The sequence below is a fragment of the Rhinoderma darwinii genome, chromosome 4 (assembly GCF_050947455.1).
Source record: "Rhinoderma darwinii isolate aRhiDar2 chromosome 4, aRhiDar2.hap1, whole genome shotgun sequence".
In the NCBI taxonomy this organism is placed as follows: Eukaryota; Metazoa; Chordata; class Amphibia; order Anura; family Rhinodermatidae; genus Rhinoderma; species Rhinoderma darwinii.
Window position 1 is genome coordinate 39667905 of NC_134690.1, and position 15112 is coordinate 39683016.

Below are 15112 nucleotides of genomic sequence, written 5' to 3' on the forward strand. Positions count from 1 at the left end.
GATTTTGATATGGAAACCATCTCATTCAGATCCACAAAAAAAAAAAAAAAAAAAAAATGGTTTTCGGCCACTCGCGAAAAAAAACAACAAAACGGCTTACCCTATATTGGAGTGGTTTCCACCTCTGAACCTCAATTGAAAGCAATGGGAGGGGAGTTTTTTGACCAAAAACAGACCGGTATTTTTGCATTTGCTCCATTAAAAAAGCCTAAAATAAAACTCATTAAAAAAAAAAAAAACGGAAAAAAATGTAAAAGCCTCAAAAAAACACTTGCATTTCAAAATCCGCCTTAAAAATCCTGAAGGAATTTCGAGGCAGTTTTTCTACCTGACAAAAACCTCAGAGAAAAATTACAAAGATAGTATACAAACATCGCAAATGCTCTACTTTTGAATTTACAGGTTTACCTCTGTGTTGGGACTTCCGTTCATGGGTTCCGTTCGACCTTTCCGTCAGGGGAACCCATGAACGGAAACCATAACTTCCATTTGCATTACCATTGATTTCAACAGTAATGCTTACGTTACAAATAGATTCAGTTTGTCACCGTTTCGTAAGGTTTCCTTTTCTTGGCGGAATCAATAGCATAGTCGACTGCGCTATTGTTTCCGCCAAAAAAACTGAAACATTACGGAACGGAGACAAACGGAAACCATTTGTAACAAAAGCATTACAGTTGAAATCAATGATAATGCAAAAGGAAGTTATGGTTTCCGTTTGGCTTTCAGCTCAGGGGTTCCCCTGACAGAAAGGTCTAACTGAACCGATTAACGGAACCTGACACAGATGTAAACAAGGCCTTACTACAGAATACAAGTTATGCTATATTCAATACTTACAAATAGTCTTTGGGTAAGTTGACTATTTAGCAGATTGCTACTCCTGAACACCGTTCTGTTGAAGTGGAAATCCAGCCTTACAATCCTTTCCGGCCTCTTCGTACATGTTCAGTCTCAAAGGGCTCAACTTTTCTTTGCATGAAGAGAACTCAACGTTTGTTGAACATTTACTGTAACCAACATTTTGTAAATGCTGATTAGGTTCCAAGCAGATGGAGGGGAAATTATACACCATTTCAGATTTTTCTCTGTCTTTAGCCTCCTTAGCAAGACCTCTTGAAACTAAATTAAAGGCCAGATTTCCTTGACCATAAACAGATACTTCCAAAATGTTTTTTCCAATATTTTTAACAGGCAAAATCATCAAGTCATTGTTTTGTACAAAACAGACACAATAACTAATGGCCTTTTTGGACCAACAGTTTCCTTCATCTGGGATCACGCCATGTAATGTGCAATGGTAGGTTAGTGCTGGTAGGCAAGAAAGTTCTGTTGGAATCTTTTTCAGTTCTCTATAATCTGAGTACGGAATTATTTTGTCAATGCCATAGTCAAGCAGATACAATAAAATAAAGTTCTTGTTAATGCTCATTATTTCTGCCCTGCACCACTCTTGTTCGGCAAATGACTGTACAAGACAAGGAGAACCTGGTTTTAATGAATCCCCGGCTAACTGGGTAAGGTCATCCAGTATTTGCATTGACTGTGATAAAGTATTCATTATATTAACACAGTCACTCAGCTGAACAAAAAAACTGGAGGGGTCATGAAATGAAGTAACAAATCCAGGACAAACTTCTAAAGGTTTAAGATACCGCCTTGGAATTTGGGACGATGAAATACTGGCTTTTGAGTGAGACTTTGTTTCATCAAGCTTTGTATCAGCTGAGCTTTGCGCGTTATGAAGGTAATGCAATAGTAGAAGACCATCAACTAATATTTCCACTTTCCATACACTTACAGACTCCAAATATTCAAGAAAAATCATTTGAATTTCTTTCTGCAAAATCGATTTGAAGTGTGTTTTAAGCACATTTTCATCAATTTGTTCAGTCCCAGACCACTTACAAGCAATTGCTTGCTTAGGAATTGAACATGCTTCCAAAGACAGCATTTTGGCATTGTGCATGCTTATTATTTCATGCGCACCGTGGTCAACAAAAAATACTTCCATCTTCATTGTACTTGGCATGAGTTTTTCAATGGAAGCACGGAGCCAAACTTGCATTCTCTCCGATTTTGCTAAACAGGTCATTCCCTCTGATATTTCCTTAACTAGAAGTCGGTTGGTAATCTGCTTGACAGTGGCGGCAATGTGTGAATTTATTTCGGACTCTTCAGAACAATTGGCTAAGGTGACAAAAAGTGTTCCAAAATCTGCAAGACTAATGTTTTTGATTTTTTCTATCAGACCAGACTTTATTGTCTTGTTAGCAAGTCTGTGAATGTTTTTATCAACGGTTGCTTCCTTTCTTGTGTCTTTACTTGAGATATTTAAATAGCTAAGGTCTGATTTTGGAAGATCATCCTTTTTAACTGCAGTAGATTGTTTGGAAGAACACTCATAGCTTTGAAGGAGTTCTTCTGAAAGTGACTGGTCTTCGAAGGTTATACTGACCTCCCACTGAAGGCCATGTTTGCACATAAACTTGCAATTGAATTGCTCGCTCTCAACTTTCTCAGAAAACATTTTTGTAATGTTTTTACTCCACTCAGTATGGCACTGAAGTTTCTGAATTTCAGTGAGAAAAACAGGGATACTTAACCTGGGTATAGTTAAGAACTTTTCTGGAAGAGTGAAAATACATGAAGCATCCACATTTGCTACATTACCATAATCAATAAACTCAACACACAAACGGTCTTGTAGTAGGTCTTTAATTTCTGCTCTGTAGTACGCCTCATCATCCGGATACTGAGCAACAACTACAAGACCTCTCGCAATATCTTGTTTTTGAATGAGTTGGAATGACATTGAATTTAGTTCCTCAACTAGCTTAACGATATCTTCCTCTTGTTTGGCAAGTTGCACAAAAAAACGGAGAGGACTGTCTATGTGGGAAGCATAAACAAGACAGGTGGTCTCATCCTCTAGACATATCGGAGGAAGATCCGAAGACTTTACAAGTTTTGAACTGCAAGAAAGGTTTCCATCATTGACCCGGTCTATAGACTTTGCAAGATGCGTTGAATTTGTGTTTTTCTGTAATGTGTTTATAGGTAAACAATCAAGACTGTCTGAACCATGATGATTTTGGATAGTGCTTGAATCTTTGCAACCGTTCGGTTTATCTTTGCTCATAATGGATCTAATGCCTAATAATTTTTGAATTTCTTTGTTTATGGAGATATTTCCATTATACAAATCCAACTCCAGCTGTCCTTCATGGTCTCTAGCCACTACATTAGCACTTAATCGTTTGCCAATGCACTGTTCTTCAAACCAGGCTTTAGCCTCTACTGTAAAAAGGAATTGTTTAAGACCGGCCAAATAGCACGGAATAGCTTGCATTGCTTGAAATAAAAGATCACCAGCGTCCTGGGGAATAGGAAGCAATTCGTTTTTTTCCACCATTTGGCTGTCTCCAAAATCTACAAAAAAGGCCAAGAATAGAGATGAGGACTCCACGGGCAAGGTCAGTGCCCTGTACAAATTGCCATCTTGAAAGTATTGAACGATACATAGCTCATTCGATTTAGTTACTGGCTTTACCTTTTCACCTACCTCCGCTGCATTCTTCATTAAAACATCAAAGATCTTGTCATTTTTTGCAAGGTGGCAATAAAATCTTCCAGTATCAGATATAAAAGTAACATATACATCTTCTTTACTTCCTTTCTCAAGGTCAAAACTGGAGTAACAAAACGTATGCAAGTGAATAGATGGAACGGTTCCTCTTAAAACCAGATGACCTTTGTCAGTCAATATTTTGTTTGCATTGCCAAATCGAGTTTCCAAATTTACTGCGTTACACAGATCCCCAGTACCACTACTGAACAAAGCAATCATAGTGCATTTCATTACATCGGGAGTCGATTGAACTAGATTTTTAAAATCTTCACATGCATTAGCAGACCACACATGATGAGCATACGGAGGAGAAAACACTTGACTTAAACAGCATCGAAAAGCTTGGCCTTCCAATTTAAGAAACTGTGGTTTCATTTCACGAAGATCGGAAAACAACACCTTCTCAGATTTCCCATAGTCAATAAAAATAACCACAACTTCATGAGGTGAAACATATTTCACAACGGCTGCTCGATAATACTTGCCAGTACTGGAGGACTTTGCAGCACAAGCAACTTGACCATGTTGGTAACTGCTCTGAAAGCAACTATAACATTTCTGCATTTCATCCATTAAAGTGGATATTTTGGAGATGTTGCTCGATACTTGACACCAGAAACTGGCTGGTGAGTCCACATGAGAACAATTCACATCCATAACAGCTCCAGGTTTGAATATTTGCTGTTTATAACAAATTGCAGAAAAAACAGGTGTTAGCGAATCGCTGTCTGGTGTACAGAATGAAGACTTTTGCTCAGTTGGTTTTAGTTTCAGAGTCAAAGTATCCAATGATACATGTGCTTCATTGGATGTGTGACTGCTCCTAGATATGGTTCTTTTTAATGTACCAGTGTTTCTATATTTCATGTTGTAGTCTGAGGACAGAAACTCCTGCTTTACCGAGTTCGAATTTAAATCCACTTCCCAGAATTCAGCAAATCCAGCTTGCACCAAAAGAGCGACAATATCCGAAGAGTCGGAGTTCTCCGAAAGTCGCATTTCCACCACATAATTGTATTTTTGTTTTGAAAAAACATGGCAAAGAAGAGTTTTCCCACTCACTGTTTGTTTAAAAAAATCATTTGCGGTCTTAACCCACACATCATCTATTGGATAGGCATTTGCTAAAGAGCAGCACATTGCTAATGCAGGCAAAATACTGAACTGAGGCAGCAACACCTTCACATCATAGAACGGAATGGTCTCTGTATTCCCAAAGTCAATGAAATAAACGGAAATTTGTGGACTAAGCACTTCGGTGACAACAGCTCTGTAATAATGTCCATCTAATGCATAAAGTGCACAGCAAAGTTGACTGGGTTTAGGATCTTGCAATACCATCTCCATCTCCTCACATTTATTATATTTTTCTGCAATCTCAGTCATCATCGCTTTAAAGTCCTTTTGACACTCATCAATTCTTATCCAAAAATTTGAGGGGTTTAATACGTATTCGACATAAGCTACGTGGACCGACTCCAAGTCCATCTTCATTGATTTGTAGACAACGGTTTCATTGTACTCCATCTCTATGGATGTGGACGTCTCAGGCAAAGAAATGTTTTGACATTTCTCATCAGTTACGGATTTTGCAAGGTCTGTATAAAAATGCGGAGAAAAAAACGGAACTTGCTTATTCGTCAAATGGCAATTTGCACTGAACTCAAACTGTTTATCATACAATGATACGTAATACAGACGTTCTTCACTGCAGTAGTCTTTTATATGAACGATGACAATATGTCCCATCAAGGCCTCTTTAAATAGAGCCAGCTGCTTAATTCTAACACTTTCTATATGGTCACTGTCCCGGGATAACGCACATGGGATCGCCATCATGGGTAAAGACAAGAATTCCGGTAGCAGCCTCTGCACGTTGGAGGATTTTATGGTTTCGCTACTACCAATATCAATAAACCAGACTTTCACATAAATACAAGAGATCAGTTTCTGGATTACGCCTCTATACCATAAGCCATCTTTCCGTTTGGCAGCGCAAATGACTCCAAAACTGCCAAGGGTGGAACTTTCTCCTGTTACTGTAGTTTTATAATGAGAACACATAGAAGAAGTCAGTTTTCTTAACTCAATTTCCCAAGAGAGAACATGACAATAAAAGCGATCTGGACTTACGGCAGCAGAAATTTTAATTTTTTCCATGGTATCGATACTAAATTCAGGTCTTAGATGATCTAATATCTTTTGGAAACGGGGAAGTGTGTTAGCAACAGCTAGCGTGATGTCCGAGCATATTTCCTTCTGTTGAAGCAAGTCCGGCATTTGTTTGCAATGAGAGTTTGCTGGGAACTTGTGTACAATCTCTACAAGAAGGCAAAAGGACTCAGAATCAACATACTTTGCCAAACAGAGCTCAATGGCATGGCTTATGACTTTCGGTATCTCTAAAAGAAGAACTTGATGGGGTAAGAAAGTTTTTACATTTCCATGAAGCTGCTCACCGACCAAAGACGAAAAATAATTTATGGCTCTTGAGGTCCACTTTTCTTCAAGTGGAAGTAAATTAGCAATTATTCCATTGACCACCTTAGGAGGGAGAGTGAACAATTCACCAGTGGCAGAAGCAATTTGTAGAATATTAACTTTGATTACATTGCCTTGATCTATGAGCACGGCTTCAACTGTCTGATTGACTTTATCCAAAATTTTTCCTCTGTGCCACATTCCATGAGGTTTATCTTGCACCAAGCAAAACTGCCCGATATCAATGTCCTCATTATTTTTTGCGACTAGCTGTATTTCTTTCTGTAGTATATGATAGTCAAATTCAGAGTCGGATATGTATTTTCCTTGAAATTTTACTAAAACATCAGCCGGATGGCAACTGAGATTTAAGATCTTCAAGTCCATTTGCAAGTTACACTTCTCTGTTAACGACATATAATCCATTACATCTGAAAAAAGAAAAAAAAGGAAAAAAGTTACTGTAGCATAACATAAGGGCTAATGATTGTAACAGTTTAATCATTTAAGATATTACAGAACCTCTATTTGAAGATTTCTCCACTCTAGTTATAGAGGCAGAGTTCCGAGTGGGAAACCCCGTTCTGATGTCCATACGCCTAAAGGGTACGTGGAAATTAGCTAATTTACCCAACATTCATTCCCCAAACACAAAGGGCCATTTGTGGTGCCAGGAGAAAAATTTATGGAGCAAACCTTTTAATGAGTAGTTTAAAAAAAGTATCTCTGATGATATTGCTGGCAGTTTCTCCCACCAGAAGTTTAAAAGGTACATTGAGAGGACGAAAGCCTTTCCTGTAAAGCTCGTTTCACTATGACTCCTCTCCTAGCATACAAGACTTCTTTTGCGCTTCCCTTTCTTTGAGAATTTCCTTCCTCATTCCATCCGACGCACTGCAACAATCCAAACACTCTTACGACATGTTTATAAAACATGGTCTTAACCCCTTCCCGACATTTGACGTACATGTACGTCATGGAAAGTACTGACTTCCCGCATCTTGCCGTACATGTACGTCAAACGTTTGGCACCGGCTCAGAAGCTGAGCCGGTCCCATCATCACCGGATCTCAGCTGTATCTTACAGCTGACATCCGACTGTAACGGCGGGGACCGAAATTAGCTTCGATCCCCGCCATTAACCCCTTAAGTGCAGCGCTCAAACGCGATCGCTGCACTTAAGGTGTTTGCAGCTCATCGGAACCCCAGTAATGAAATTGCCGGGGTTCCGGTGGCTGCAATGGCAACCGGAGGCCTAATACTGGCCTCCCGGTCTGCCTAGCACCGAAGCCGGTCAAGATCCGCCCGGCGGCGGAGCCTGATCGGCTTCCGTAGCTGCCGGCAAGATGGCGCCGGGTCAGGAGCTGATCCGGCGTCATCAGCGGTGGAAGTCAGCTGTACTGTACAGCTGACATCCACCTGTAACGGCAGGAACCGGAGCTAGCTCCGATCCCTGCCATTAACCCCTTCGATGCAGCAATCGAAAGCGATTGCTGCATCGTAGCGGTTACAAGCAGATCGCCAGCCCTGACAGGCAATCGGGACTGGCGACTGCTGTTATGGCAACAGGAGACACAATGGTCTCCTGCTCTGCCATTACGGAAGCCGATTTAGGCCCCGCCGGGAGGCGAAGCCTAAACGGCTTGCTGTCAGTGAATGACTGACAGATCTAATACATTGCACTACATAGGTAGTGCAATGTATTAGAAAAAAAAAAATCTGACCGTTGGACCTTCAAGTCCCCTAGTGGGACTTGAGAAAAAGTGTAAAAAAAGTATAAAAAAGTGTAAAAAAAAGTGCAAAAAATAAAAGTTTGAAAACAATAAAAGTTTCAAGTAATCAAATAACACACAATCCCCCTTTTACTCTTATCAAGTCCTTTATTATTGAAAAATAATAATAAACCATATGTATTTGGTATCGCCACGACCGTAACGACCGGAGGTATCAAAATATTATATTATTTATTGCACGCGGTGAACAGCGTAAAAAAAACCCGTAAAAAACGTTACCAGAGTTTCTGTTTTTTAGTCACTTTGCCCTACAAATATTACAATAAAAAGTGATCAAAAAGTCGCACGTATCCAAAAATGGTACCTATAAAAACTATAGCTCGTCCCGCAAAAAACAAGCCCTCATACAACTCCGTCGACAAAAAAATTAAAACGTTATGGTTCTCACAACTTGGCGACAGAAAAAATACATTCTTTTTACAAAAGTAATTTTATTGTGCAAAAAGTTGTAAAACATAAAAAAGTTCTATAAATTAGGTATCGCCGGAATCGTACTGACCCGCAGAATAAAGGGAACATGTAGTTTATAATGCGTGGTGAACTCTGTATAAAAAAAAACAAAAAAAAGCTGTGCCAGAATTGCGTTTTTTGGTTTACCTGGCATCCCAAAAAATAGGATAAAAGGTGATCAAAAAGTCACATGTACCCCAAAATGGTACCAATAATAACTACAGCTCGTCCCGCAACAAACCAGCCCTCATACCGCTACGTCTATGAAAAATAAAATTAGTTATGGCTCCAATAAGTCAGGAAATAAAAAAATATGCAGTTGTGCCCGAGGGGAACATTTCTTCTGTTTCAAGAGGCGATTTATCAAGGACCTAAAATTAGGGAACCAGGAAGGGAGGGCCCAATCATATCCGATGGAAGCGACGGTGCCCGTATTATACCAGGATAATACTTTCCCAGCAAAATTCCCCAAACTACAAAGGCGCGGAGTGTGGACCAAAAGGGGGATAAGAAATGACACCATTTATCAGTGCGACACCGGCCTGTGCAGAAAGGATTGCTTCACAGCGTAACACACATCTATGGATTATTTTTATTTTTTTATACCACCTGACTATGCCCCTTATATACTCCGCCCCGCTTACATGTACCCCCACATTATAAAACACCAGCAATACTCAAACAAATATAGTACCAAGCAAAATCCGCTCTCCAAAAGCCAAATGGTGCTCCCTCGGCCCTGAACCCTACAGCGTGCCCAAACAGCAGTTTCCTTCAACATATATGGCACCGTCATACCCGTGAGAACCCTTTTAACAATTTTTGTGGTGTGTGTCTCCAGCGTCATAAGCTGGGCATGACATATTTGCCACTGAATGGCATATCTAGGGAAAAATATAAATTTTTAATTTGCACCATCCGCAGCGCATTCATTTATGGAAAAGACCTGTGGGGTGAAAATGCTCACTACACCCCTTAATAAATGCCTTGAGGGGTGCAGTTCCATAATGGGGTCACTTATCAGGGGTTTCTTTTTATTATTTCACATCTGAGCCTCTGCAGTTGTGAACCAATACTTTGTAAATCGCCAAATTAGGCCTCCACTCCGCATGGTACTCTTCACTTCTGAGCCCTGTCATATGTCCAGACAAAAGATTAGGGCCACATGTAGGGTGTTTCTAAAACCGGGAAACACTGCATAATAATTAGAGAGCTGTCTTGTTATGGTGGCACAAGCCGGGCACCACATATTGGCATATCTATGGAAAAAAATCCCATTTTCACTCTGCAACATTGAGCGCACACTAATTTCTACAAAACACCTGCAGGGTTAAAATGCTTACTACACCCCTTGGTAAATGCATTGAGGGGTGTAGTTTACAAAATGGGGTCACTTCTGGGGGGTTTCCACTGTTTTGGGCCCACAGGTGCCCAGAAACCAATCCAGCAACATCTGCACTCCAAATGGCGGTCCTTCCCTTCTGAGCCCTGCCGTTTGCCCAAACAGCAGTTTATGACCACATATGGGGTATTGCCGTACTCGGGAGAAATAGCTTTACAAATGTTGGGTTCTTTTTTTCCTTTATTTGTTGAGAAAATGAAAAAATTTGCGCTAAAGCTACGTCTTATTGAAGAAAAAGGACTGTTTTTATTTTCACTGCCTAATTCTAATAAATTCTATGAAACATCTGTGGGGTCAAAATGCTCACTACACCCCTAGATGCATTCTTCAAGAGGTGTAGTTTCCTAAATGGAGTCCCTTTTTGGGCGTTTTCATTGTTTTGTCCCCTCAGGGGCTTTGCAAATGTGACCTGGCCTCCGCAAATCATTCCTGCTAAATGTGATCTCAAAAAGTCAAATAGTGCTCTTTCCCTTCTAAGCCCTGCCGTGTGTCCAAACAGCCGTTTATTACCACATGTGGGGTATTGTTTTACTCGGGAGAAATTGCTTTACAAATTTTGTGGTGCTTTTTCTCCTTTAGTCCTTCTGGAAATGAGAAAAAATTAGCTAAACCTACATTTTCTTTGAAAAAATGTAGATTTTCATTTTCACAGCCTACTTGCAAAAATTTCTGCAAAAAACCTGTGGGGTCAAAATGCTCACTATACCCCTAGATAATTTCCTCAAGGGGTATAGTTTCCAAAATGGGGTCACTTGTTTGGGGTTTTCACTGTTTTGTCCCCTCAGGGGCTTTGTAAATGTGACATGGCCTCCGCAAACCATTCCTGCTAAATGTGAACTCCAAAAGCCAAATGGCGCTCTTTCCCTTCTCAGCCACGCCGTGTCTCCAAACAACCGTTTATTACCACATGTGAGGTATTGTTTTACTCGGGAGAAATTGCTTTACAAATTTTGCGGTGCTTTTTCTCCTTTAGTCCTTGTGGAAATGAGAAAAAAAATCGCTAAACCTACATTTTCTTTGAAGAAATGTTGATTTTAATTTTCACGGCCTACTTCCAATAATTTCTGTAAAAAACCTGTGCGGTGAAAATGCTCACTACACCCCTAGATAATTTCCTTGAGGTGTCTAGTTTCCCAGATGGGGTCACTTTTGGGGGATTTTGACTGTTTTGGCACCGCAAGAGCCCTTCAAACCTGACATGGTGCCTAAAATATATTCTAACAAAAATAAGGCCCCAAAATCCACTAGGTGCTCCTTTGCTTCTGAGGCCGGTGTTTCAGTCCAGTAGCACGCTACGGCCACATGTGGGATATTTCCTAAAACTGCAAAAACTGGGCAACAAATATTGAGTTGCATTTCTCTGGTAAAACCTTCTGTGTTATAAAAAAAATTGTATTAAAAATGTATTTCTGCAGAAAAATATGAAATTTGTAAATTTCACCTCTACTTTGCTTTAATTCCTGTGAAATGTTTAAAGGGTTAAGACATTTTCTAAATGCTGTTTTGAATACTTTGAGGGGTGAAGTTTTTAAAATGGGGTGACTTTTTTGGGGTTTCTAATATATAAGGCCCTCAAAACCACTTCACAACTGAACTGGCCCCTGTAAAAATAGCCTTTTGAAATTTTCTTGAAAATGTGAGAAATTGCTGCTAAAGTTCTAAGCCTTGTGAGGTCATAGAAAAATAAAAGGATGTTCAAAAAACGATGCCAATCTAAAGTAGACATATGGGGGATGTTAATTAGCAACAATTTTGTGTATTATAACTGCCTGTCTTACAAGCAGATACATTTAAATTGAGAAAAATGCTAATTTTTGCAATTTTTCGCTAAATTTTGGTGTTTTTCACAATTAAATACTGAACATATCGAGCAAATTTTGCCAGTAACATAAAGTCCAATGTGTCACGAGAAAACAATCTCAGAATCGCTTGGATAGGTGAAAGCATTCCGGAGTTATTACCACATAAAGTGACACATGTCAGATTTGAAAAATGAGGCTCTGTCAGGAAGGTCAAAAGTGGCTAAAGAGGGAAGGGGTTAAGAGTCCACTAATTGGTTCTCCAACATCGCCTCCGCCTGACATGTCTAGAGCTGCTTATTCCTTTCCCAGACCTTCTGTATTCTTCCCCTATTCCTTATAGAATATAAACTCAGTTTATATATTTTGTAAGCAATTGTTTTTACTTGTACCATACTGTATTTTGCAGTTGTCACCCCAACATCGTGCTATGTATAATGCGGAAGTTCACGGCGCTATATACATAACAAAAAGTGACCATGACATCAAAAAGGAGGTAAAAGCAATACAACAGTTTTAGTACACTATTAAAAGTGTAAGAAATTGTATGAGATTATACAGATGCAGCAAAGTTTAACTTGACTGAAAACGTGATCAAACATCAAATCTTACCTGGTAAATCTGACATTGTAGTAAAGGTGAAAGCTGTGGCGTTGAGGTTTCTACCTTAAAAAAAAAAAAAAAAAAAAAATCAGCACATTCTAATTGTAACAGACAATGAGAAAATTAAAGAAAACTGAATTACTGATTGGGTTTTTTACATGCAGTAACGCAAAAGTAGTTTTCCATAGAAGCGGTTCAAGGATACATTTTCCTAAAACTGTTCTTTGAAAAGGTTTGATTACATAGTCTCCTTCTGCTTGACCCCCAGCGATCAGCTGTAATCTGTGGGGAAACCTGGCAGTGAGTACCCAATTGTGTCCATTAGAGGAGTTGTCCGTGTAATTCAGGACAGGTCCGCCAGAGAGAGAGACGTTCTTTGTAACCACTTTCTATTAATCTTTCACAATCGTGAAGCAACGACTGCGGCCTCCATGAGCCATCAATTTTCACCCCCCAATCGGACATAATGCTACTCCGCTCACTTCTCCCCTCCGCATGCTGCACTCATACAAGGTCCTGACATCAAGCAGCGTGAGGACCTTATATGCGAGGTAGAACTCAACATCAGTGCTGCGTAAAACATCCTGAGGCTGCCTTGCGTCAGTACGTTGTATGACCAGTGTCATGTTGAGGGGACCTGGAGGGTAGAAAAGTAAACGGTGGGAGGTGAGTACAATTTTTTTTCCCATTTGATTGTCCAAAGAAGAAAATGAGGGAAGATACGGGCCTCTATTTTGCTACGTCCCACAGAGTGAAATCACCACCAGCTGGGAGCTGGTGTAGATCTCCACTTTAATTTACAAATGTTTCCTGGGATAAATTATAAAAAGTCTGTTGGGTCGCTGTGGCCCAACCCCTTTTAGGAAGCCACGCCCATGTTTCAAAGCTGGAGGGCAGCGTAAAAAGGCCAAAAGCCATTTTGCAACATTTCTACACCAGAAAACTAGCATAGAAAGATTGATAAACTGCACCTTAATGGCATCTTAACTCAAGAGTTTATTCAGAGCCATAATACGCCCTAAGGATACATTCCTAGCTATAGAATATTTTATAATCCTAAAACTGCACAAACTGTCCCGAGTGAACCCGATTTAAGAGTCTTTAATCTCAAAATCATATTTGGACTGTGAAGTGCATTTGGACATGACTAATTTTCTGGATATTTTCCATACTCAATTCTCCACCTTAACCCCTTCAAAACGCAGCCGGTTTTGGCCTTGTGGCACAGCCGATTTGTTCAAATCTGACATGTGTCACTTATGTGCTAATAACTTGGGAATGCTTTCACCTATCCAAGCGATTTTGAGAATGCTTTCTTGGAACATATTGTACTTTATGTTAGTGGAAAAATTTGGTCTATAAATTCAATGTTTATTAGTGAAAAACACAAATTTTGAGAAAACTTGCAAAAACTTCCATTTACATTTAGTAAAATGCATCTTCTTGTAAAACAGATAGTAATACCACACAAAATCATCACTAGTTAACATTTCCCATATGGCTACTTTATGTTTGCATCGTTTTTTGAACGTGCTTTTATTTTTCTATGACCTCACAAGGCTTAGAACTTTAGCAGCAATTTCTCACATTTTCAAGAAAATTTCAAAAGGCTATTTTTACAGGTACCAGTTTAGTCCTGAAGTGGTTTTGAGGGCCTTATATATTAGAATCCCCCAATAAATCACCCCATTTTAAAAACTGCACCCCTCAAAGTATTCAAAACAGCATTCAGAAAGTTTAACCCTTCAGGAGTTTCACAGGAAATAAAGCAAAGTAGAGGGGAAATTTTCAAATTATTATTTTTTGCCGAAATTCATTTGTAATAAAAACAAATTTAGAACACAGGTTTTACCAGAGAAACGCAATCAATATTTATTGCCCAGATTCTGCAGTTTTTAGAAATATCCCACATGTGGCCCTAGTCTGGTAATGGACTGAAACACCGGCCTCAGAAGCAAAGAAGCACCTAGTGGATTTTGGGGCCTTTTTTTTTTTAGGTTATATTTTAGGCACCATGTCAGGTTTGAAGAGGTCTTGTGGAGCCTACACAGTGGAAACCCCCCAAAACTGACTCCATTTTGGAAACAACACCCCTCAAGGAATTTATCTGGGGGTATATAGTGAGCATTTTGACCCCACGGGTATTTAGCTGTATTTATCGGAGTTAGTCTGTGAAAATGAAAATCTACTTTTTTTCTGAAAAAACAGAAATTTGTAATATTTACAAGGAATACAGAAGAAAATGCACCCCAGCATGTGTAAAGCATTATCGCCCGATTATGGAAATACCCCATATGTGGTAATAAACTGCTGTATGGTCCAAACAGCAGGGCTCAGAAGAGATGGAGTGCCGTTTGGATCTTGGAGCGCAGATTTTGCTGGATTGGTTCATTGTCATGCCGCGTTTGCAATGCCGTGGAGGGACCCACACAGTGGAAACACCCCGAAAGTGATACAATTTGAACAACTACACCCCTCTTAAGAATTTTTCTAGGGGTATAGTTAGCATCTTGACCACACCGTTTTTTTTGCAGAATTTAGTGGAATTAGGCCGTGAAAATGAATATCAACATTTTTGTCCACTAAAATGTTGCATTTTTTCATTTTCACAAGGGATAAAGAACAAAAAGCCGCCCAAAGTTTGTAACACAATCTCTCCCGAGTATGACAATAACCCCAAATGTGGTAATAATTGTTGTTTTTTAATTAGAAATTAAACTTTTCAGGACTGACCCTTTTTTGCTTTTCCATTTTAGTTTTTCACTCCCCACCTTCCGAGGGCCATAACTTTATTTTTCTGTCAACAGAGCGCTGTTAGGGCTTTTTTTTGTGGGGGGGGGGGGGGGGGGCATTGCAGTTTCTATTGACACCATTTAAAAGTACCATACAATGTATTGGGAAACCGAAATTAAAATTCTTTGCGAGGTGAAATTGGAAAAAACTGATTCCTAAA

At 39.5% G+C, this 15112-nt stretch overlaps 1 protein-coding gene across 4 annotated transcripts in view; it reads right to left on the reverse strand.

Moving 5' to 3' along the window:
• Positions 1–15112, reverse strand: part of TDRD15 (tudor domain containing 15) — a 50153-nt gene that overhangs the window by 12383 nt on the left and 22658 nt on the right. For 2 of the 4 annotated variants that reach the window (XM_075861039.1, XM_075861040.1), the window contains exons 4-5: positions 12169–12222; positions 841–6543 (exon numbers count right to left, since the gene is read on the reverse strand). In XM_075861039.1, the coding sequence (XP_075717154.1) occupies positions 878–6543; positions 12169–12222 (5720 nt within the window). In that variant the 3' untranslated portion in view covers positions 841–877. The remainder of the gene's footprint in view (positions 1–840; positions 6544–12168; positions 12223–15112) is intronic. The other 2 variants (XM_075861041.1, XM_075861043.1) reach the window with 2 other exon arrangements.